At 49.5% G+C, this 23,952-nt stretch overlaps 2 protein-coding genes across 2 annotated transcripts in view; both read left to right on the top strand.

Moving 5' to 3' along the window:
* The window catches only part of ZNF75D (zinc finger protein 75D), a 58,892-nt gene that overhangs the window by 8,863 nt on the left and 26,077 nt on the right, over positions 1-23,952 (top strand). The gene's annotated exons all lie outside the window — the stretch shown is intronic.
* LOC132342124 (zinc finger protein 75D) lies at positions 15,717-21,877 on the top strand. Its single transcript, XM_059883611.1, has 5 exons — positions 15,717-16,232; positions 18,226-18,749; positions 19,926-20,115; positions 20,817-20,908; positions 21,238-21,877. Exons 2-5 carry the CDS (start codon positions 18,303-18,305, stop codon positions 21,397-21,399), a joined length of 891 nt encoding a protein of 296 aa, XP_059739594.1. The 5' UTR covers positions 15,717-16,232; positions 18,226-18,302; the 3' UTR covers positions 21,400-21,877.

A 23,952-nucleotide genomic window follows, 5' to 3' on the forward strand; every position in this document is an offset into this window, starting at 1 on the left:
AGCATCGCCACCTGCTGGTTGATCCCTTGAACTACATCAGAAAGCCCTAAAGGTGTTGTGTTGCCAAGGCCTTCAGCGACAGGGACAGTCATCCGTGCACAGCCAGTTTTGATAAGGGCAAGATAAGAAAGAGAAGAGAGGCCTTGGGACACACGAAGGGAGTGGGAGGAATATATGTCAACGTGAGTGTGCAGAGCCTCCTATAACTCGAAAACCCAGTGGAGCTGCGCCATCTACTGGTGGATTCTTTGAATTATATCAGAAAACCAGGGGGTGTTGTGTTGGCAATTCACATCACATCAATCAGTGGACACTGAGCACAGTGGCTGACACGCAGAAGCGGTCTATCCATGAGGACCCGTCTTCGTTAGTGATCAGCTTGATTCTGAGCTGGTCAGAAGAGCTGCTTAGTCTCAGGACGTCAAAACGGAGCACCGCGTCAGGGTCAAGGGCATAAACTCTCTATTTAGACACAGCAGCTCTACCACTTAACCAGGGCAGGCCACTCGGCCTTTCTGAGCCGCAGCTTCGTGACTGGTCAAATTGGCGTGGGTAGCACCCACCTGGCGACTGTCGTGGGTCCAGTGTGGCCGCGAGCATGGGTAAGGGCCTGGCTCGTCCTGGGACGGGTTCGGTGGGCGGCAACTTCTGTGTGAACCCGGCTGCGGGGGCGCCCCCACTGCACACCATCTGGAAACAACTCACTCCTTCCGCCTCATCTGTAGCTCCTTCACCCAGTTCTCATCTGCTTGCCCTCAGCTGCACAGAGTGGGTAGCCGAGATCCAAAGGAAGAAAAAAGAAAACAGGAAATGGAAGGGATTCTATTCATCAACCTTCCCTGGATTTAGGAAAGACAAAGCCACCCTGCGACTTTCAGGGTATACTACAGCTGAAACCCCCTCACAGCCTCCCCCTGCTGTCTCTTTGGTGTGCCTGAACCTTTGGCCTCCCACAGCCAAAGGAGCAAGCCAGTTGGTACTACTGCCTCTCCTTCTGCGTTCGGGGAGTGGGGCCGCTGGGAGGGCAACTGAAGGCTGAGAGCTCCGCTAGATTCCTGCCCTCCCTCGGTTCTGCCCTCTGCCTCCACCAATCCCTATCTATGCTTTTCCATCACCTGTGTGCTCCATGGAGCATACGGATTTGCTCAGCCTTTTATGCCACAGAGGACTTAAACCTGCAAAGTCAACCACATTGTTTTCCTCTGGAAGATTTATGGAACTGCAGACTATTATTTTTCACCTGGGGCTTCTGAGGTCCCCAGTTAAAATACATCTGTTCTGGCATCACTTTCCCTCAAGAATACACTCTGCTTTCTAATTCGTGTTGGTATTTTACCCTGACCATTATAGTTCCCACTGTAGTTCTGATTGGCATTCTAGCTTGTAGATCAGTCTCTGGTGAGTATATCTTAATTTTTGACTCTTGCAAAAATGAGTTCATTACCCTGCAATATCAAGAACCAACCCTTAGTGGTAACCAAGCAGATTCTCATCAGAGATCTAGCTGCTTTTGGCACACTCAAGTGTTCATAGCCAACTGTTCCAAGCTGAATTTGTCTTTTCTAAAAACCCAAAATACCCTTCTTTTCTTTTTTGGTTCCCTATCTTGTGTGGTGTCACCACCATCCACTCCAAAATCAGGAGTCGTCTCTTTACTGGCTGTGTCCTTCTCCCTCATGCATCCAGTTAGTAATACTCTACTTCCTGTTGTTTCTTGAATCCATCCCCCATCAGCCTTGCTTCGGTTTAGATACAACTTATGTTGCTGTTGACTCTCTACAAGTTTCCTGTCACTGTCTACCCATTCCCAGGTTTTCAGCCCCACCCCAACCAATGCCAAGTTCACCCTCCTTCTCCTAGATAACATGGTTCATAAATATAGCCATCCCATTCTTCTCTCAATATCTTTCAACAAATCCCAAAGTTTAGGATGAAACTGCATCTCCAGAGCACCTCTGACCCCGTCTCGCTGATGCACATTGTGCACTGTGAGGTTTGTTTTCTTGCTCTCCAGAGACTAATGAGGTAAAAGAGCACTTCATGTGCACCAGGGGCTGCACTTGTAGCTTCTCGCCAAACAGATTGCATTTCACAAACTTCATGACAATGATCAAAACACATGGAAGTTGAAAAATAATACAGAGATACTGCATGTTCTCATCATCTATGAGCAATAAGTATCAACCCATACACAATCAGAATCGATCTCTGCCCCCTTCTCTTTCCTGCTGCTGCTGCTAAGTCACTTCAGTCGTGTCAGACTCTGTGTGACCCCACAGATGGCAGCCCACCAGGCTACCCCATCCCCGGGATTCTCCAGGCAAGAACATTGGAGTGGGTTGCCATTTCCTTCTCCAATGCAGGAAAGTGAAGTCGCTCAGTTGTGCCCGACCCTCAGCGACCCCATGGACTGCAGCCTACCAGGCTCTTCCGCCCATGGGATTTTCCAGGCAAGAGTACTGGAGTGAGGTGCCATTGCCTTCTCCGTCTCTTTCCTACCACCATGCAATTAATTCAAAATCAACCCTATATGAGTATGTGTAGGAAATTGCTTTCAAAGGTGAACTGGAAGGCCTTATGAATAACACTAAATAAGCAATTTTTGGATCTGTTGTATTCCTCCATTTTATTGGCTTGTAAGATAATTCAGACATCCTCGATGCAGGAATAATGTTTTCAGTTTCTAGGTCCATGAACAATACACAGCCTTATAGGAAAAGAAACTTTTGCAGGTGACTCCAGCCAATGCAAGTGAGTGTACTAGGCCATGTGGTGTGCTGTGTGATGGTGCTGTAGGGCATATCAGGTGGCTGTAAGAAGCCTATGCCAAGCCAATAGATGAGAGTCTTCCTGGCATATACTAGAGGAACAGCATGCTCTCTTCATCTTTTCATTGCCTCCCTGATACTAGATGACTAAATGCCCCACTGTGAGATACCAGGTCTCTCAAGCTGCCCTGCGTAACTGGTGATTTCTGAGGCTTAACAATTCATTAAGGAAAGAAAGAGAGTAAGTAAATAAATAGATCCCTATAAGAAATTATCCTTTGGGCCACAACACAAAGGCCACACATACATATTTGAGGACTATAAGAATGTTTAAGGAAATCTCCTGACCCTGCTAAGGTAAGGCAGAATTAGAGTGATTGGTATGCTCCTATGCATGGTCACAGAAGAAGTCAGGAGGTTCTGACACCAAAATCAAAGGAACAAAAGCAAAAAATAAGCAAGCAGGGCTATATTAAACTAAAAGGCCTCTGCCCAGCAAAGGAAACCATCAATGAAATGAAAAGGCAACTATTAAATGGGTCAAAATACTTGCATGTCATGTATCTGATAAGGGGCTAATATCCAAAAAAAAATATGGGAACTTCCCTGGTGGCTCAGATGGTAAAGAATCTGCCTGCAACTCAGGAGATCCAGATTTGACCCCTGGGTAGGGAAGATCACCTGAAGGAAGAAATAGAATATGTAAAAACCTCATACAACTCAAGAGCAGAAAAGTGAATAGTGCCATTAAAACTGGGCAGAGGATCCGAATAGAAATTTTCCCAAAGACATACAGATGACCAGTGTTACTCACTCACTTGTGTCTGACTCTTTGCAGACTCCATGGACTGTAGCTGGCCAGGCTTCTCTGTCCATGGACTTCTCCAGGCAAGAATACTGGAGTGGGTTGCCATTCCCTTCTCCAGCGGATCATCCCATCCTAAGGATCAAACCCAGGTCTCTCACATCGCAGGCAGATTCTTTACTTCTGAGCCACCAGGGAAGCCCAGATGGCCAACAGGTACATTAAAAGATGCTCTCACCACTATTATTCAACATAGTTTTGGAAGTCCTAGCTACAGCAATCAGAGAAGAAAAAGAAATAAAAGGAATCCCGACTGGAAAAGAAGAAGTAAAGCTCTCACTGTTTGCAGATGACATGATACTATACATAGAAAACCTTAAAGATACTATCAGAAAATTACTAGAGATAATCAGTGAATTTAGCAATGTTGCAGGATACAAAATCAATACACAGAAATCACTTGCATCCCTATACACTAACAATGAAAAATCAGGAAAAGAAATTAAGGAATGAATCCTATTCACCATTGCAACAAAAAGAATAAAATATATAGGAATAAACCTACCCAAGGAGACAAAAGAACTGTATCCTGTATACAGAAAATTATAAGACACTGATGAAAGAAATCAAAGATTAAAAAAACAGGTGGAGAGATATTCCATGTTCCTGGGTAGGAAGAATCAATATTGTGAAAATGACTATACTACCAGAAGCAATATACAGATTCAATGTGATCCCTATCGAATTACCAATGGCATTTTTCACAGAACTAGAACAAAAATTTCACAATTCATTTGGAAACACAAAAGACCCCGAATAGCCAAAGTGGTCTTGGGAGAGAAGAATGGAGCTGGAGGAATCACCCTTCCTGACTTCAGATAATACTACAAAGCTACAGTCATCAAGACAGCATGGTACTGGCACAAAAACAGAAATATAGACCAATGGAAAAAGATCCAGAAATAAATTCATGCATCTATCCATACCTTATTTTTGACAAAGCAGGTAAGAATATACAATGGGGCAAAGATAGCCTCTTCAATAAGTGGTGCTGGGAAAACTAGACAGCTACATGTACAGAATGAAATTAGAACACTTCCTAACACCACACACAAAGATAAACTCAAAAAGGATTAAAGACATACATGTAAGACCAGAAACTATAAAACTCTTAGAGGAAAACACAGGCAGAACACTTGATGACATAAATCAAAGCAAGATCCTCTATGATCCACCACCTAGAGTAATAGAAATAAAAACAAGAGTAAACAAATGGGACCTAATTAAACTTAAAAGCTTTGGCACAGCAAAGGAAACTATAAACAAGGTGAAAAGACAACCTTCAGAATGGGAGAAAATAATAGCAAATGAAACAACTGACAGAGGATTAATTTGCAAAATATATAAGCAGCTCATACAACTCAATACCAGAAAAACAAACAACCCAATCAAAAAGTGGGGAGAAGACCTAAACAGACATTTCTCCAAAGACATACAGATGGCTAACAAGTACATGAGAAGATGCTCAACATCACTTAGTATTAGAGAAATGCAAGTCAAAACTACAATGAGATATCACCTCACACTAGTCAGAATGGCCCTCATCAAAAAGTCTACAAACAATAAACGTGGAGAAAAAGGAACCCTCCTGTGCTGTTGGTGGGAATGTAAATTGATACAGCCACTATGGAAGATGGTATGGAGATTACTTAAAAAACCAGGAATAAAACCACCGTATGACCAAGCAATCCCACTCAGAGGCATATACCCTGAGGAAACCAAAATTGAAAAAGACACATGTACTCCACTGTTCATTGCAGCACTATTTACAATAGCTAGAACATGGAAGCAACCTAGATGTCCATTGACAGATGAATGGATAAAGAAGTTGTGGTACATATACACAATGGAATATTACTCAGCCATAAAAGGAATGCATTTGAGTCCGTTCTAATGAGGTGGATGAAACTAGAGCCTATCAGAGTGAAGTAAGTAGAAAGAGAAAAATAAATGTCGTACACTAATGCATATATCAAGAAGGTCAAGGTCAAGAAGCAACAGTTAGAACTGTACATGGAACAATAGACTGGTTCCAAAGCAGGAAAGGAGCGTGTCAAGTCTGTATATTGTCACCCTGCTTATTTAACTTCTATGCAGAATACATCATGAGAAATGCCAGGCTGGATGAAGTACAAGCTGGAATCAAGATTGCCGGGAGAAATCTCAATAACCTCAGATATGCAGATGACACCACCTTTATGGCAGAGAGTGAGGAAGAACTAAAGAGCCTCTTGGTAGAAGTGAAAGAGGAGAAAGAAAAAGCTGGCTTAAAACTCAACATACAGGAAACTAAGCTCATGGCATCTGGTCCCATCACTTCATGGCAAATAGATGGGGAAACAATGGACACAGTGACAGACTTTATTTTCTTGGGCTCCAAAATCACTGCAGATGGTGATTGCAGCCATGAAATTAAAAGACGCTTGCTCCATGGAAGAAAAGCTATGACCAACCTAGACAGCATGTTAAAAATCAGAGACATTACTTTGCCAACAAAGGTCCATCTAGTCAAAGCTATGGTTTTTCCAGTAGTCATGTATGGATGTGAGAGTTGGACTATAAAGAAAGCTGAGTGCTGAAGAATTGATGCTTTTGAACTGTGGTGTTGGAGGAGACTCTTCAGAGTCTCTTGGACTGGAAGGAGATCTAACCAGTCAATCCTAAAGGAATTCAGTCCTGAATATTCATTGACTGATGCTGATGCTGAAACTCCAATACTTTGGCCACCCGATGCAAAGAACTGACTCATTGGAAAACACCCTGATGCTGGGAAAGACTGAAGGCGGGAGGAGAAGGGGATGACAGAGGATGAGATGGTTGGATGGCATCACCGACTCAATGGACATGAATTTGAGTAAACTCCGGGAGTTGGTGATGGACAGGGAAGCCTGGCATGCTGCAGTCCATGGGCTGGGAACCAGTCGGACACGACTGAGTGATTGAACTGAATGCATATACCCAAAATCTAGAACGATGGTAACAAACAATTTATTTGCAGGACAGCAGTGGAGAAACAGACATAGAGAACAGACTAATGGACACAGGGAGAGGGGAGAAGAGGGTGAAATGTATGGAGAGAGTAACATGGAAACTTAAATTACCATATGTAAAATAGATAGGCAGTGGGAATTTGCAGTATGTTTCAGGGAAATCAAACAGGGTCTCTGTTTGAGACCCACAACCTAGAGTAGAGGGATGGGATGGGGAGGGAGATAGGAGGGAGGTTCAAGAAGTAAGGGACATATATATACCTATGGCTGATTCATTTTGAGGTTTGACTGAAAACAAAATTCTGTAAAGCAATTATCTTTTAATTAAAAATAAATAGAAAAAAAAAGATGCACTATGCTGTTAACCATCAGGGAAATGCAAATCAAAATGATAATGTGATATCACATCACACTTGTTAAAATGGCCATTATGAAAAAGAAGAGCTGTAACAAGTATTGACAATAATGTGAAGAAATATGAATCTTCCTACACCTCTGGTGGAAATGTAATTGGTGCAGCCACTATGGAAAACAATATGGATGTTCCTCAGAAACAAACAAACAAAAAAATAGAGCTACCATATGATCCAGCAATTCCACTCCTGGGTACGTATCACAAAAGAAAAAGAAAAATGCTAGCTTGAAAAGATACATGCAAGCCCTTTCCCAAGTGTTTTGGAGGAGACAAACTCAGCTGGCAGAAGCATTTGTAAAATGCTTATGTTTTTCAGTAAGATATGTATGTTGAAAAAGCTCCCACTTGTAGATGTTATTATTTGTGATGACTACAAGCATGATTGATGAAGATATGGCTCTGGGTGTGCATCACACCAGATACCGAGTGGGACTCTGGGCTCCGTAATCTGGACATTGATGAGAGGTGGTGGGTGGCAGGGGGAGGGGTCTCCAGGCCGGAATTGAAGTTCTCCCCTGGTTAAGGTAAGAAAGGTGGTAGGTAATCTGACACCTTCCTATGTGAAGTGATCCTTTTGCCTACCACATGAGAGCCACAATACATGTTCAGATATTGTGGGGTGTTGGGCAGTTCCTGGTAGAGTGAGGCAAAGTTAGGGTGACCAGCACGGTTCTGCAGAACATCAGTGCAGAAGTCACAGGGAACAAAACCGGAACCAGTGAGCATGCAGTTCTGTCTGGGTAAGATGGTAATTGATGTGAATGGTAAGTCTCATAAGGATTTACCCTCTCCCCACTGCAGCCACTGTAATAGCCCCCATACAGATCTTATGATGTCACCAAACTGATGTTGCTCCTACTTGGAATGTTTCCCTTGACGCCGGAGCAAAGAGGAGGCCCATATAATTGCTCTTAGGCACTAAAAAGGCATTCCAACAGGGGTCTTCACCTAGTCCCCAATTGAGCCCCCCTTCTGGTAAGCTTTCACTAGTGGTAAAGAACCCATCTGCCAACGCAGGAGATGTAAGAGACACGGGTTCCATCCCTGGGTCAAGAAGATCCACTGGAAGAGGACATGGCAACCCACTCCAGTATTCTTCCGTGCACCTTTAAAGTTGTTTGCTGCTCAGGATCACATCTTGATTCCTTGGGTGACTCAAAGTTGAAGTGTTTACAGGAAAGAAAATCCTTTTTACACAGATTTTACATAGTTTCTCTTTTTTACTTAGTGTTTCAAACATATTAGACAAAACATAAGTATGGAAGAGATCTGGGCGTTATGGATTTAAATTATAAGTAAACTATAAACGTTTAATTATGCAGAGTTTTATAACGGAAAAACGTTTTAAAACGGGTCAATGTATGCTTAAACCACTAATCATATTAATATGTAATGAAATTTAAGTGAATTACAACCTGTCTTCCTGGAGTCTCTAGTCATTTAAATTTTTTTTTCTTTTCTTTGAAGCATATAAGCCATAGTAGGTTATAAGGAAAACTGAAGAGATCATTATACTTATTTTCATATTCATTCTAAATGGCTAACTGTATAATCTAATTTCTAGTGAAGACAATTATAAGGAATAACTTCGAGCAGATTAATATTAAAGTTCACATGGTTTACAAATCTCACTATTTAAAAAAGAGGAAAAAGAAAATGCCTTTATCTGACCATCCTCACTGGTGAGTGACCCAGCTGAAAGGTAAGCCTGGAATTATCCAGAAGCAACAATGCTCTGACTTTTCTTCCATTGTTGTAAAACATTCGGTTGAAAAGGCCTGACCTTAGGAACACAGCTTTGAAAGGATCATTCTGAAAACGACTCCTTGGTGAAGCAAACATGTTTACTGGTTTTACAATCACAGATAATGCACGGTGTCCTCTCACACTTGAGGGCAGCTTTGCTCTGCAAATAAGGATTAACCTTATCTTCTGAGTGTAATCTTAGTTTGCATGTTAAAATGCGGACAGGCACTCCTTTTTTATTTTCCTCCTTGGCATGTAGATCTCTGGTATCCTTGCCAGAGGAGTTTCTCACACTGATTTTTCACACTAAGGTCAGTTTCATCTCCAGTGTACAACTGAGTTACACATACTTACTTGTCTTCGAGTCTTATAGATAACTTTTGTCCAAATGGCTCTGCTGCTGCTAAGTCGCTTCAGTCGTGTCCGACTCTGTTGGGACCCCATGGACGGCAGCCCACCAGGCTCCTCCGTCCATGGGATTCTCCAGGCAAGAGTACTGGAGTGGGGTGCCATAGCCTTCTCCGCCAAATGGCTCAATGCTTAGGTAAAGGATGAAAATTTGGAGACACTGACAACCTGAGATATCCGGGTTCTTAGCAAGATGCCTTCTCCAAAGAACTATGCTAAGCACTACAGGACGTGTAAGATGAAACAAGAGTCCTGTCCTTCAGGGACGCCTAATACAGTAGCAAAAGCATGGGGTATGACAACAGGAGACCTACAATTGGTCTAAAATCTGCCACCTGTAATCCACGTGACTCTGCGGACGCCGCGTCCTGTATCTGAATTTCTTTATACGTCAAAGCGAAATGTAAACGGAAGGGACACCACGAGGTTCAAACCTAGCTAACAAGAATAACGGAGAAGGCCGTGGCACCCCACTCCAGTACTCTTGCCTGGAAAATCCCATGGACGGCGGAGCCTGGAAGGCTGCAGTCCGTGGGGTCGCTGAGGGTCGGACACGACTGAGCGACTTCACTTTCACTTTTCACTTGCATGCATTGGAGAAGAAAATGGCAACCCACTCCAGTGTTCTTGCCTGGAGACTCCCAGGGACCGGGGGAGCCTGGTGGGCTGCCGTCCATGGGGTCGCACAGAGTCGGACACGACTCAAGCGACTTGGCGGTGGCGGCGGCGGCGGCAGCAGCAGCAGCAGCAACAAGAATAAACAACAATAGTTGGGAAGCACGTGCCTGCAAACCAGAGAAGGATTTTAAAAACATGAGGGACTGCTGCTCCTGATCCAGCGAGGGGTCTGGCCAGGAGGACCAAAAGCCTCCTAACTCGAGTCCCCGGGACAATCCTAGTGATGACTTTCGGAGACGGGGGTCCTAGCCAGGCGAACTGCGCGGTAGAAGAGGCCACCGGCTGTTGGAACGCGATTCGGCAGTAATCTGGACGCAAGACACGCGGCAAGTCGGGGGGGGGCGGGGGGGTCGGAGATCGCGGACGCTCGCAGGAGACAACCTCCTTCGCGTCGCCGCCAGGACTCCCGTGAGCCCGAGACTCGGTGACCTGAACTGTCCTTTTTTTCTGCATCCGGGGCTGACCCCAGGATGGGGCGGACGTGCGGGACGCTTCCTGACTCGCGTGTGCGCGCCTACGCAGGTTTGGGGGGCAGAGGAGGCGGGGGGGGGTGATGGGCGTGGCTATCACGCAGCCACCGGAAGCCGTCCTTTCGTTTCCGGTGGGCGCCCGGCCCACAGCACGAGACCCCAGAATGGCGAGCCGGGGTACGGTCTCGAGGCGCTAGAGGGGTCACGCCGGAGACTGAACTCGCAAGGTCCGCGCGCGCCCGGGGCCTCGCGCCTTCCCGGCACCGCCCCCGGGGGCGCGGGAACCCGCACCTGCCTGCCTCCCCGCGACGGCGTGAGGTGTGATGACTTGATAGCCGAGCCCAGGAAGAGGGAATTGGCGTCCACGGAAGCCAGAGCTGGGTGGAGGTAATCGAGAAGCTGATTTTCCTTGGGGGTTTGGTCAGGAGAGCGCCGAGAAATCCCGAGCCGTACCCTTAGAGATACCTCACGAGCCGGCGGGGGTGGGGGGAAGGGCGGAAGTTAGCCGGGGCGGGCGGCCTTCTCGATGTCGCTGTGGCTTCTTTGCCGGGCGGCGGGCGGGTCTGAGACCCGGCGATACCTGTTCTCGAGGAGGCCGGTACTCAGGCAGGCACCTACAGTCATATCTAACCTCCGGAAGCAAACTTCTGGACACCGTGTGGAAACAAAACCCAGGGTTGCTGCTGAAGTAGACTCCGGGGGCTGCTGGTGCGTGGAGAGCTTTTGGTACTTTGGACCCAGAAGGTGGAGGTGGGCCATAGGGCGGAAAGGCCTACCAGGGCACCCAGCGAAACTTGCCCGTTTCTGCTGGCTTATGCGCATATTACTGGTGAACTTGAAAGTCGCGCAGTTGTGTCCAACTCTTTGCGAATGCAGTCCGTGGAATTCTCCAGGCCAGAACACTGGGGAAACTGTAGCGTTTCCCGTCTCCAGGGGATCTTCCCAACCCAGGGGTCGAACCTAGGTCTCCCACATTGTGGGCGGGTTCTTTACCACCTGAGCCACAAAGGGGAAGTGCCAAGAATACTGGAGTGGGTGGCCTATCCCTTCTGCAGCAATTCTTCCCGGTCTAGGAATCGAACTGGGGTCTCCTGCGTTGCGTTGCAGGCGGATTCTTGACTCAAACTGAACTAGCAGGGAAGCTCCGAGCAAGAGGTCATTTCCGCCTCCAAGACAGTAGTTTGTGCTGACAGAGAAGCGCAGGCAGCGTCCCTGTACCTCTCGAGCCATTTCTTTGAACACCTGTGGCTTCCTTGAAAGAGCCTTGTTGTCGTTTCTCTTGGGTCACCTCTGAGAAAATGAGACTCTCAAGGCCATCGTCAGCCTTGTTTAAAAACCTCTCATGACCCTGAGGAAATACCAAGTCCAGACAAGGGTTACCTTTTCTAGGACCTTTCTTGTTTCCGAACAACCTTTATCGTCCCTGTTTCTCCGTGTGTGTGTGTGTGTGTGTGTGTGTGTGTGTGTGTGTGTGTTTTAAGAGTGTGACGTTTGGATATCTTGGAAACAAAGCCAGCTGTCAGTTTTTCTAGTAAAGTGAGCAGAAATTTTCATACACAGGTAGAAAGGGGCTGCTGCTGCTGCTGCTAAGTCGCTTCAGTCGTGTCCGACTCTGTTGGGACCCCATGGACGGCAGCCCACCAGGCTCCTCCGTCCATGGGATTCTCCAGGCAAGAGTACTGGAGTGGGGTGCCATAGCCTTCTCCGCCAAATGGCTCAATGCTTAGGTAAAGGATGAAAATTTGGAGACACTGACAACCTGAGATATCCGGGTTCTTAGCAAGATGCCTTCTCCAAAGAACTATGCTAAGCACTACAGGACGTGTAAGATGAAACAAGAGTCCTGTCCTTCAGGGACGCCTAATACAGTAGCAAAAGCATGGGGTATGACAACAGGAGACCTACAATTGGTCTAAAATCTGCCACCTGTAATCCACGTGACTCTGCGGACGCCGCGTCCTGTATCTGAATTTCTTTATACGTCAAAGCGAAATGTAAACGGAAGGGACACCACGAGGTTCAAACCTAGCTAACAAGAATAACGGAGAAGGCCGTGGCACCCCACTCCAGTACTCTTGCCTGGAAAATCCCATGGACGGCGGAGCCTGGAAGGCTGCAGTCCGTGGGGTCGCTGAGGGTCGGACACGACTGAGCGACTTCACTTTCACTTTTCACTTGCATGCATTGGAGAAGAAAATGGCAACCCACTCCAGTGTTCTTGCCTGGAGACTCCCAGGGACCGGGGGAGCCTGGTGGGCTGCCATCCATGGGGTCGCACAGAGTCGGACACGACTCAAGCGACTTGGCGGTGGCGGCGGCGGCGGCGGCAGCAGCAGCAGCAGCAACAAGAATAAACAACAATAGTTGGGAAGCACGTGCCTGCAAACCAGAGAAGGATTTTAAAAACATGAGGGACTGCTGCTCCTGATCCAGCGAGGGGTCTGGCCAGGAGGACCAAAAGCCTCCTAACTCGAGTCCCCGGGACAATCCTAGTGATGACTTTCGGAGACGGGGGTCCTAGCCAGGCGAACTGCGCGGTAGAAGAGGCCACCGGCTGTTGGAACGCGATTCGGCAGTAATCTGGACGCAAGACACGCGGCAAGTCGGGGGGGGGGGGGGCGGGGGGGGTCGGAGATCGCGGACGCTCGCAGGAGACAACCTCCTTCGCGTCGCCGCCAGGACTCCCGTGAGCCCGAGACTCGGTGACCTGAACTGTCCTTTTTTTCTGCATCCGGGGCTGACCCCAGGATGGGGCGGACGTGCGGGACGCTTCCTGACTCGCGTGTGCGCGCCTATGCAGGTTTGGGGGGCAGAGGAGGCGGGGGGGGGTGATGGGCGTGGCTATCACGCAGCCACCGGAAGCCGTCCTTTCGTTTCCGGTGGGCGCCCGGCCCACAGCACGAGACCCCAGAATGGCGAGCCGGGGTACGGTCTCGAGGCGCTAGAGGGGTCACGCCGGAGACTGAACTCGCAAGGTCCGCGCGCGCCCGGGGCCTCGCGCCTTCCCGGCACCGCCCCCGGGGGCGCGGGAACCCGCACCTGCCTGCCTCCCCGCGACGGCGTGAGGTGTGATGACTTGATAGCCGAGCCCAGGAAGAGGGAATTGGCGTCCACGGAAGCCAGAGCTGGGTGGAGGTAATCGAGAAGCTGATTTTCCTTGGGGGTTTGGTCAGGAGAGCGCCGAGAAATCCCGAGCCGTACCCTTAGAGATACCTCACGAGCCGGCGGGGGTGGGGGGAAGGGCGGAAGTTAGCCGGGGCGGGCGGCCTTCTCGATGTCGCTGTGGCTTCTTTGCCGGGCGGCGGGCGGGTCTGAGACCCGGCGATACCTGTTCTCGAGGAGGCCGGTACTCAGGCAGGCACCTACAGTCATATCTAACCTCCGGAAGCAAACTTCTGGACACCGTGTGGAAACAAAACCCAGGGTTGCTGCTGAAGTAGACTCCGGGGGCTGCTGGTGCGTGGAGAGCTTTTGGTACTTTGGACCCAGAAGGTGGAGGTGGGCCATAGGGCGGAAAGGCCTACCAGGGCACCCAGCGAAACTTGCCCGTTTCTGCTGGCTTATGCGCATATTACTGGTGAACTTGAAAGTCGCGCAGTTGTGTCCAACTCTTTGCGAATGCAGTCCGTGGAATTCTCCAGGCCAGAACACTGGGGAAACTGTAGCGTTTCCCGTCTCCAGGGGATCTTCCCAACCCAGGGGTCGAACCTAGGTCTCCCACATTGTGGGCGGGTTCTTTACCACCTGAGCCACAAAGGGGAAGTGCCAAGAATACTGGAGTGGGTGGCCTATCCCTTCTGCAGCAATTCTTCCCGGTCTAGGAATCGAACTGGGGTCTCCTGCGTTGCGTTGCAGGCGGATTCTTGACTCAAACTGAACTAGCAGGGAAGCTCCGAGCAAGAGGTCATTTCCGCCTCCAAGACAGTAGTTTGTGCTGACAGAGAAGCGCAGGCAGCGTCCCTGTACCTCTCGAGCCATTTCTTTGAACACCTGTGGCTTCCTTGAAAGAGCCTTGTTGTCGTTTCTCTTGGGTCACCTCTGAGAAAATGAGACTCTCAAGGCCATCGTCAGCCTTGTTTAAAAACCTCTCATGACCCTGAGGAAATACCAAGTCCAGACAAGGGTTACCTTTTCTAGGACCTTTCTTGTTTCCGAACAACCTTTATCGTCCCTGTTTCTCCGTGTGTGTGTGTGTGTGTGTGTGTGTGTGTGTGTGTGTGTGTTTTAAGAGTGTGACGTTTGGATATCTTGGAAACAAAGCCAGCTGTCAGTTTTTCTAGTAAAGTGAGCAGAAATTTTCATACACAGGTAGAAAGGGGCTGCTGCTGCTGCTGCTGCTAAGTCGCTTCAGTCGTGTCCGACTCTGTTGGGACCCCATGGACGGCAGCCCACCAGGCTCCTCCGTCCATGGGATTCTCCAGGCAAGAGTACTGGAGTGGGGTGCCATAGCCTTCTCCGCCAAATGGCTCAATGCTTAGGTAAAGGATGAAAATTTGGAGACACTGACAACCTGAGATATCCGGGTTCTTAGCAAGATGCCTTCTCCAAAGAACTATGCTAAGCACTACAGGACGTGTAAGATGAAACAAGAGTCCTGTCCTTCAGGGACGCCTAATACAGTAGCAAAAGCATGGGGTATGACAACAGGAGACCTACAATTGGTCTAAAATCTGCCACCTGTAATCCACGTGACTCTGCGGACGCCGCGTCCTGTATCTGAATTTCTTTATACGTCAAAGCGAAATGTAAACGGAAGGGACACCACGAGGTTCAAACCTAGCTAACAAGAATAACGGAGAAGGCCGTGGCACCCCACTCCAGTACTCTTGCCTGGAAAATCCCATGGACGGCGGAGCCTGGAAGGCTGCAGTCCGTGGGGTCGCTGAGGGTCGGACACGACTGAGCGACTTCACTTTCACTTTTCACTTGCATGCATTGGAGAAGAAAATGGCAACCCACTCCAGTGTTCTTGCCTGGAGACTCCCAGGGACCGGGGGAGCCTGGTGGGCTGCCGTCCATGGGGTCGCACAGAGTCGGACACGACTCAAGCGACTTGGCGGTGGCGGCGGCGGCGGCGGCGGCAGCAGCAGCAGCAACAAGAATAAACAACAATAGTTGGGAAGCACGTGCCTGCAAACCAGAGAAGGATTTTAAAAACATGAGGGACTGCTGCTCCTGATCCAGCGAGGGGTCTGGCCAGGAGGACCAAAAGCCTCCTAACTCGAGTCCCCGGGACAATCCTAGTGATGACTTTCGGAGACGGGGGTCCTAGCCAGGCGAACTGCGCGGTAGAAAAGGCCACCCCGGCTGTTGGAACGCGATTCGGCAGTAATCTGGACGCAAGACACGCGGCAAGTCGGGGGGGGGGGCGGGGGGCGGGGGGGTCGGAGATCGCGGACGCTCGCAGGAGACAACCTCCTTCGCGTCGCCGCCAGGACTCCCGTGAGCCCGAGACTCGGTGACCTGAACTGTCCTTTTTTTCTGCATCCGGGGCTGACCCCAGGATGGGGCGGACGTGCGGGACGCTTCCTGACTCGCGTGTGCGCGCCTACGCAGGTTTGGGGGGCAGAGGAGGGGGGGGGGGTGATGGGCGTGGCTATCACGCAGCCACCGGAAGCCGTCCTTTCGTTTCCGGTGGGCGCCCGGCCCACAGCACGAGACCCCAGAATGGCGAGCCGGGGTAGGGTCTCGAGGCGCTAGAGGGGTCACGCCGGAGACTGAACTCGCAAGGTCCGCGCGCGCGCCCGGGGCCTCGCGCCTTCCCGGCACCGCCCCCGGGGGCGCGGGAACCCGCACCTGCCTGCCTCCCCGCGACGGCGTGAGGTGTGGTGACTTGATAGCCGAGCCCAGGAAGAGGGAATTGGCGTCCACGGAAGCCAGAGCTGGGTGGAGGTAATCGAGAAGCTGATTTTCCTTGGGGGTTTGGTCAGGAGAGCGCCGAGAAATCCCGAGCCGTACCCTTAGAGATACCTCACGAGCCGGCGGGGGTGGGGGGAAGGGCGGAAGTTAGCCGGGGCGGGCGGCCTTCTCGATGTCGCTGTGGCTTCTTTGCCGGGCGGCGGGCGGGTCTGAGACCCGGCGATACCTGTTCTCGAGGAGGCCGGTACTCAGGCCGGCACCTACAGTCATATCTAACCTCCGGAAGCAAACTTCTGGACACCGTGTGGAAACAAAACCCAGGGTTGCTGCTGAAGTAGACTCCGGGGGCTGCTGGTGCGTGGAGAGCTTTTGGTACTTTGGACCCAGAAGGTGGAGGTGGGCCATAGGGCGGAAAGGCCTACCAGGGCACCCAGCGAAACTTGCCCGTTTCTGCTGGCTTATGCCCATATTACTGGTGAACTTGAAAGTCGCGCAGTTGTGTCCAACTCTTTGCGAATGCAGTCCGTGGAATTCTCCAGGCCAGAACACTGGGGGAAACTGTAGCGTTTCCCGTCTCCAGGGGATCTTCCCAACCCAGGGGTCGAACCTAGGTCTCCCACATTGTGGGCGGGTTCTTTACCACCTGAGCCACAAAGGGGAAGTGCCAAGAATACTGGAGTGGGTGGCCTATCCCTTCTGCAGCAATTCTTCCCGGTCTAGGAATCGAACTGGGGTCTCCTGCGTTGCGTTGCAGGCGGATTCTTCACTCAAACTGAACTAGCAGGGAAGCTCCGAGCAAGAGGTCATTTCCGCCTCCAAGACAGTAGTTTGTGCTGACAGAGAAGCGCAGGCAGCGTCCCTGTACCTCTCGAGCCATTTCTTTGAACACCTGTGGCTTCCTTGAAAGAGCCTTGTTGTCGTTTCTCTTGGGTCACCTCTGAGAAAATGAGACTCTCAAGGCCATCGTCAGCCTTGTTTAAAAACCTCTCATGACCCTGAGGAAATACCAAGTCCAGACAAGGGTTACCTTTTCTAGGACCTTTCTTGTTTCCGAACAACCTTTATCGTCCCTGTTTCTCCGTGTGTGTGTGTGTGTGTGTGTGTGTGTGTGTGTATTTTAAGAGTGTGACGTTTGGATATCTTGGAAACAAAGCCAGCTGTCAGTTTTTCTAGTAAAGTGAGCAGAAATTTTCATACACAGGTAGAAAGGGGCTGCTGCTGCTGTTGCTGCTGCTGCTTCTAAGTCGCTTGAGTGGTGTCCGACTCTGTTGGGACCCCATGGACGGCAGCCCACCAGGCTCCCCCCTCCCTGGGATTCTCCAGGCAAGAGTACTGGAGTGGGGTGCCATTGCCTTCTGTGAACAAGGGGCACAGTGACATTCATATGTGTTCCCAGGAGGTCCCAAAGAAGCAGTGTTAATGGCATCTAATTGCTTAGAGGGGGAAACTAGCTGAAAGGAATAAGGTTACTTTTTCTCTATTTTTTTCTGATCTGGTGTCTCAGTTTCACTTCAAGTATTAATATGATGTGAAAGAGAATCTAGATGTTCTATGGAGCAAAGGAATCATTCTGCATAAAAGGTGAAGGGACAGAGCATTTGTCCCTCATCTCACTGAGGATAAGAAACTGGAATGATCTATTAAAATGTAGAGAAAGTCAAATACCCCCGTTTTTAAAGGTGGGACAGGAAGTGCACAGATTAAGTATTGGATAACATCAAAGCTCCTTTTAGCAAATGCGTGTAAGTTTTTTATTCCTCAACCTTAAAGAAAACGTGATGAACTAACATTTGTCTTTCCAGAGTTGTATATTTGTTTCAAAGTTGGGTAACAGAGGAAAGGTTGAAAACATGTCCTGAGTCTTGAGCCTTCACCAGAGGCAGTTAATTTTAAAGAGGAGGCAGAACGGTTACTTTCTGTTCCTCCTCTTCTGATAACTTTCTGTTCTTCTTCTCTGATAAGTAAGTAAATGTGCGTCATGTGGCTTTCTTCTTGATGTGTACTTTTTTTCCCTCCCCTCTCTCAGTGCCCTTGGGGAGAAGATCCACTCATTGGTTTTGTACCAAAGCTGACAAGGCCTCAGTTATCAGGTGGCCCAGGAGGATGTCACAAATAGAAGAAAAGCTGTTCCCAGAGCAAATAATGATGAGCCCTGTGAAGGCGCCTGCATGCTTGTACCCACATGTGGAGGTTTTACAGGGGACTAAGAGGTCTGTGAAAGAGAGTTCCAATAAGAGTAAGAAATCCAGCCCACAGATGGGCAGTCTTCATCCTGAGAGTGCTCGCCAGCACTTCCGGAGCTTCTGTTACCATGACACACCTGGACCGTATGAGGCTGTCAGCCACCTGCAGGAATTATGCTCTCAGTGGCTGAGGCCAGAGATCCACTCAAAAGAGCAAATCTTGGAGTTGCTGGTGCTGGAGCAGTTCCTGGACGTTCTGCCCAGTCATATCCAGAACTGGGTGCAGAAGTATCATCCACAGAACGTCAAAGAGGCTGTGGCCCTGGTAGACCGCTTTCACAGAGAATGTGGTGGAATAAGCAATGAGGTGAGCAGAAAGATTCTTACATGTACACTGTGAAAGAGGGTGAAAGTGGGGTCAATAATTGGAGAATGAGATGGATTAAGTCACTCTTCTGTTGTTCCTTTAGAATAACTAAGTGCAATCTGAAATCACAGGCTTGCACTGACAGCTTCTCAGGTTGGGGAGTTCCTGAGAGTCTTTTCCTGGCCTTAGAAAAAGAAATGCACTTTGCCCTCTTTAGGGCCAGGGTGAATTGAAGGTGGTGGGCCTGGCCTAGCATGGCCAAGGAGACAGGACTTAGCAGCCAAGAAATAAAAGGCAAGAAAATGCTAGGAAGGGAGGAAAAAACCTCCAAATGCAGGGTTTTAAAGGTCAAAGGCAGGAGAGTGTAGCAGCCAAAGTATAAATCAAACCTTTCTGGGGAGACTGCAAAGAAAGAGAAGAAATGGAAAGAGAAAAGGGGAAAAAGGATCAGAAACAAGATATAAGCTCACAGTAAAATGGAGAAAATCAGAATGCTGAGGCGTGGTGCTCTCTGGGCTGGGAACACACATCGCAGGGCCAGGATAAAAGTGTCTCCGTGGCCTGCCTTCATGCTTTGCCTTGGCTTTGCTGGTGAGTAGGTAACCAGGTCTGCCCTGGGGAGATGGCAGCCTACTTCTCCTTGAGAGCCCTGCCTTGAGGAGCACAAGTGTCTTATACACCTGAAGTGTATGGCGATAAGTTGAATCCAGCTCTTCCCCCATTTTTTCCTCCGCTGCATCCCCTTTGTCCATGAAATTGTTCCCTGGACGTGGGAGGATTGGAAAATCCAACTGACAGAAAACTCTCTTTTATTCATTTTCTTATTCTTTAGAGGAAACTAGAAAATAAAAGTCCACTAAATCAAGGATCTAAGTCTAGAAAGCAAGAGATTGGAGGCAGTGAGAGAACAGGCAGCCTACCCCTACCCTGCTCTTGGCCTGAGCTGTGGCTGTCCAAGGAGGTGTGGAGGCAAGCAAGTCATAGCTTCTCTCATTTTAATCTGATTTTCCCAGATCATGTGTACAGTTCCTTGTGAGAAAATCATGGCGCAATCTCTCTTCATTTTTAAAAATTTCCTTACACACTCCCCAAACCTGGACTCTACTCTTGTTTGTTCTTCCATCACCACCCCAAAACCAAAAGCTCTTTTCTAATGAGGATGGGGGTTATTTTTAGGTCACAACACACCAACTGGGAAATGACACAGTGCTCTTAGGAGGAACAGCAGTGGCCCCAGGCTTTAAGTGGAAGCCAGCAGAGCCCCAACCAATGGGTGTGTTCCAGGGAGAAAGTTCGAATATATACCAGGTACTGCAGGAGCCGCGCTGGAATACTCACAAAGAAAGCCAGCCTGTGGATGAAGGAGGTGAGGAGTTTCATCATCATTATCTTCTCCTGGGAGCTGTGATAGTAATTGGTTCAGGGAGCATTCCATGGGAATTTTCCAGGTGCCCAGTCATGCTTTCAGTTAGGATGACTGTCTAGTGGGAGTACAGTAGGTCCGTGGTGGGTGAAGGTGAAGGCCATTCTGGGGTACAGAAGCATCCAAACCACAGAACCCTGGTATTCACAATGTGGACCTTTCTCTATAGAAATTTGAGAGGGGAGAAGAAGGTAGAGCAAGGACAAGGCGGGGGTTTGGGGTCATCTCACCATTAGAAGTTAGAGGAGAAATTGGGATCAGAAATGGGCTGTCAGTGGCAGAATGGGAAGAGAATTGTACACCAGGAAAAAAGTGATAAAAGAAATCTCCCATGTTTCCCACCAAGGTTTTAATTTTCAAACACCTCTAATGCTTGCCTAGTTCAGTGAACATTTTCTTTAATGAGAGGAAAAGCAGTGGATTTCCTTTCATTTAATGAAAACTGGGAACCAGTTCTATGGAGTGGTGGCTTTTTGGTTCTAATTTATGAGAAGGCCACTTGTGGTGCAGATGTGTGAGCTCGCGTGTGCACACACACACGTGAAGGTGAGCTGTCTTTACTGAGGGAGTCCTAAACTGTAGAAGTTGGTTTGGGGTATTCATAAACAGAAAATATATTCTTTTTTCTGGCTCCTTCCCCACAGCTGTGCCTGCTGAAGAGAGTCCAACCTTTTCTGAGGAGAAAAGCACCCCAAGCTGCAAGTTGGCATCTAAGCTCACCTTGCCTAAGTCCCAGGTGAGCTGTACTTTACAAGCATTTTCAGGCAGCCTGAATGTGGCCTTGTCTGCTTTTCTCTGCTGCCCATGATCCTGCCTTACACAGCAGATGTTCTGAGGCACATTAGCCCCGGGTGTTCCCTAGACAACTAGGATTGGCGCTGTGGGATTGGGCACCTCCCAAGCCGTGTACTGATCTCTTGGGCACCTTTCCTGTTCTCTCACTCCTTTTCCCTTGAATCTTCTCTTAACGTTTTTGGTAACTGGCCTCCCATGTAATTCAGAAATGAGTGATAGGACGGCTTCTGTTGTAGCGAGTACTGAACTACAGCTTACTCTCTTCTCTAGAGTCCATTGACATTTGAAGATGTGGCCTTGTATTTTTCCGAGGAAGAATGGAGAATAATGACCCCTGAACAGAAAACCCTCTACTTTGATGTAATGGGAGAACTCTATGAGGATGTCACCTTTCTAGGTAAAGAGTCTTCCTTTCCTTTGTACAGCAATTGAGCAATCTGTTACATCCTCAGTTCGTGGAAAATGCACACCTGTGAGAGTGTCCCAGTGTCCCAGCAGTGGGTTGGTTCTCAGCTTGATGGTGTGAGGGGAGAGGGAAGGCAGATCCAGATCACCTGGAGAGCTTTTTCCAGATACACATCTTTCTCCTAAGTAGACTGCTTGATCTATCATACTCTTGCCCTACCCTGCAAGCCCACTCTTGCCAGATCTTTTCCATGTCCGTAGAAAGCACAGTTTACCCAGTTGTTCAGGCCCCAAAACTCTCAGTTATCCTTTTTTCCAGTCCTTTGGTTATTCCCTACCCCCCAGCCAATCAGGGAGCAAGTACTCTTAACTCTGTCTTCAAAAGAGCTCCTGAATACAACCATGTCTCAACCTCTTCTGCTCTTACCATCCTGGTCTCCGCCGCCTCATCTCTAACCAGGTCTGCTGGAATACCACAGGACTCCTGTCCCACGACGTTTCCGTGTGTCCTTAGGGTTAGGTCCTAGCTTCCTCATTGCACATTCCAGCCACAGCCACGGTAGAATATAAAGAAGATACTGAGTTTAAGATTCTGCCCATTTAAATGTTTAGAGTAAATAAAAGTATAGAGAGTTATTCACTTTTTCTGAAAATAGTCTGGGAATTTAGGATGGCAGTCCATGAACCTCCAAGTTTATTCTCAGAGTGTATTTCATGCACCCCTAAACTTAAAGTATCTGTTCAACAAGAATAAACAACAATAGTTGGGAAGCACGTGCCTGCAAACCAGAGAAGGATTTTAAAAACATGAGGGACTGCTGCTCCTGATCCAGCGAGGGTCTGGCCAGGAGGACCAAAAGCCTCCTAACTCGAGTCCCGGAAACATCTAGTGATGACTTTCGGAGACGGGGTCTAGCCAGGCGAACTGCGCGGTAGAAAGGCCACCGGCTGTTGGAAACGCGATTCGGAGTAATCTGGACGCAAGACACGCGGCAAGTCGGGGGGGGGGGCGGGGGGCGGGGGTCGGAGATCGGACGCTCCAGGAGACAACCTCCTTCGCTCGCCGCCAGGACTCCCGTGAGCCCGAGACTCGGTGACCTGAACTGTCCTTTTTTTCTGCATCCGGGCTGACCCCAGGATGGGGCGGACGTGCGGACGCTTCCTGACTCGCGTGTGCGCGCCTACGCAGGTTTGGGGTGCAGAGGAGGGGGGGGGGTGATGGGCGTGGCTATCACGCAGCCACCGGAAGCCTCCTTCGTTTCCGTGGGCGCCCGCCCACAGCACGAGACCCAGAATGGCGAGCCGGGGTAGGGTCTCGAGGCGCTAGAGGGGTCACGCGGAGACTGAACTCGCAAGGTCTGCGCGCGCCCGGGGCCTCGCCCTTCCGGCACCGCCCCGCGGGGGCGCGGAACCCGCACCTGCCTGCCTCCCCGCGACGGCGTGAGGTGTGGTGACTTGATAGCCGACCCAGGAAGAGGGAATTGGCGTCCACGCGAAGCCAGAGTGGGTGGAGGTAATCGAGAAGCTGATTTTCTTGGGGTTGGTCAGGAGAGCGCCGAGAAATCCCGAGCCGTACCCTTAGAGATACCTCACGAGCCGGCGGGGGTGGGGGAAGGGCGGAAGTTAGCCGGGGCGGGCGGCCTTCTCGATGTCGCTGTGGCTTCTTTGCCGGCGGCGGGCGGGTCTGAGACCCGGCGATACCTGTTCTCGAGGAGGCCGGTACTCAGGCGGCACCTACAGTCATATCTAACCTCCGGAAGCAAACTTCTGGACCCGTGTGGAAAAAAACCCAGGGTTGCTGCTGAAGTAGACTCGGGGCTGCTGGTGCGTGGAGAGCTTTTGGTACTTTGGACCCGAAGGTGGAGGTGGGCCATAGGCGGAAAGGCCTACCAGGGCACCCAGCGAAACTTGCCCGTTTCTGCTGGCTTATGCCATATTACTGGTGAACTTGAAAGTCGCGCAGTTGTGTCCAACTCTTTGCGAATGCAGTCCGTGGAATTCTCCAGGCCAGAACACTGGGGAAACTGTAGCGTTTCCCGTCTCCAGGGGATCTTCCCAACCCAGGGGTCGAACCTAGGTCTCCCACATTGTGGGCGGGTTCTTTACCACCTGAGCCACAAAGGGGAAGTGCCAAGAATACTGGAGTGGGTGGCCTATCCCTTCTGCAGCATTCTTCCGGTCTAGGAATCGAACTGGGGTCTCCTGCGTTGCGTTGCAGGCGATTCTTGACTCAAACTGAACTAGCAGGGAAGCTCCGAGCAAGAGGTCATTTCCGCCTCCAAGACAGTAGTTTGTGCTGACAGAGAAGCGCAGGCGCGTCCCTGTACTCTCGAGCCATTTCTTTGAACACCTGTGGCTTCCTTGAAAGAGCCTTGTTGTCGTTTCTCTGGGTCACCTCTGAGAAAATGAGACTCTCAACGGCATCGTCAGCCTTGTTTAAAAACCTCTCATGACCCTGAGGAAATACCAAGTCCAGACAAGGTTACCTTTTCTAGACCTTTCTTGTTTCGAACAACCTTTATCGTCCCTGTTTCTCCGTGTGTGTGTGTGTGTGTGTGTGTGTGTGTGTGGTGTTTTTAA

This window comes from Bos taurus, chromosome X (genome assembly GCF_002263795.3).
Source record: "Bos taurus isolate L1 Dominette 01449 registration number 42190680 breed Hereford chromosome X, ARS-UCD2.0, whole genome shotgun sequence".
Taxonomy (NCBI): Eukaryota; Metazoa; Chordata; class Mammalia; order Artiodactyla; family Bovidae; genus Bos; species Bos taurus.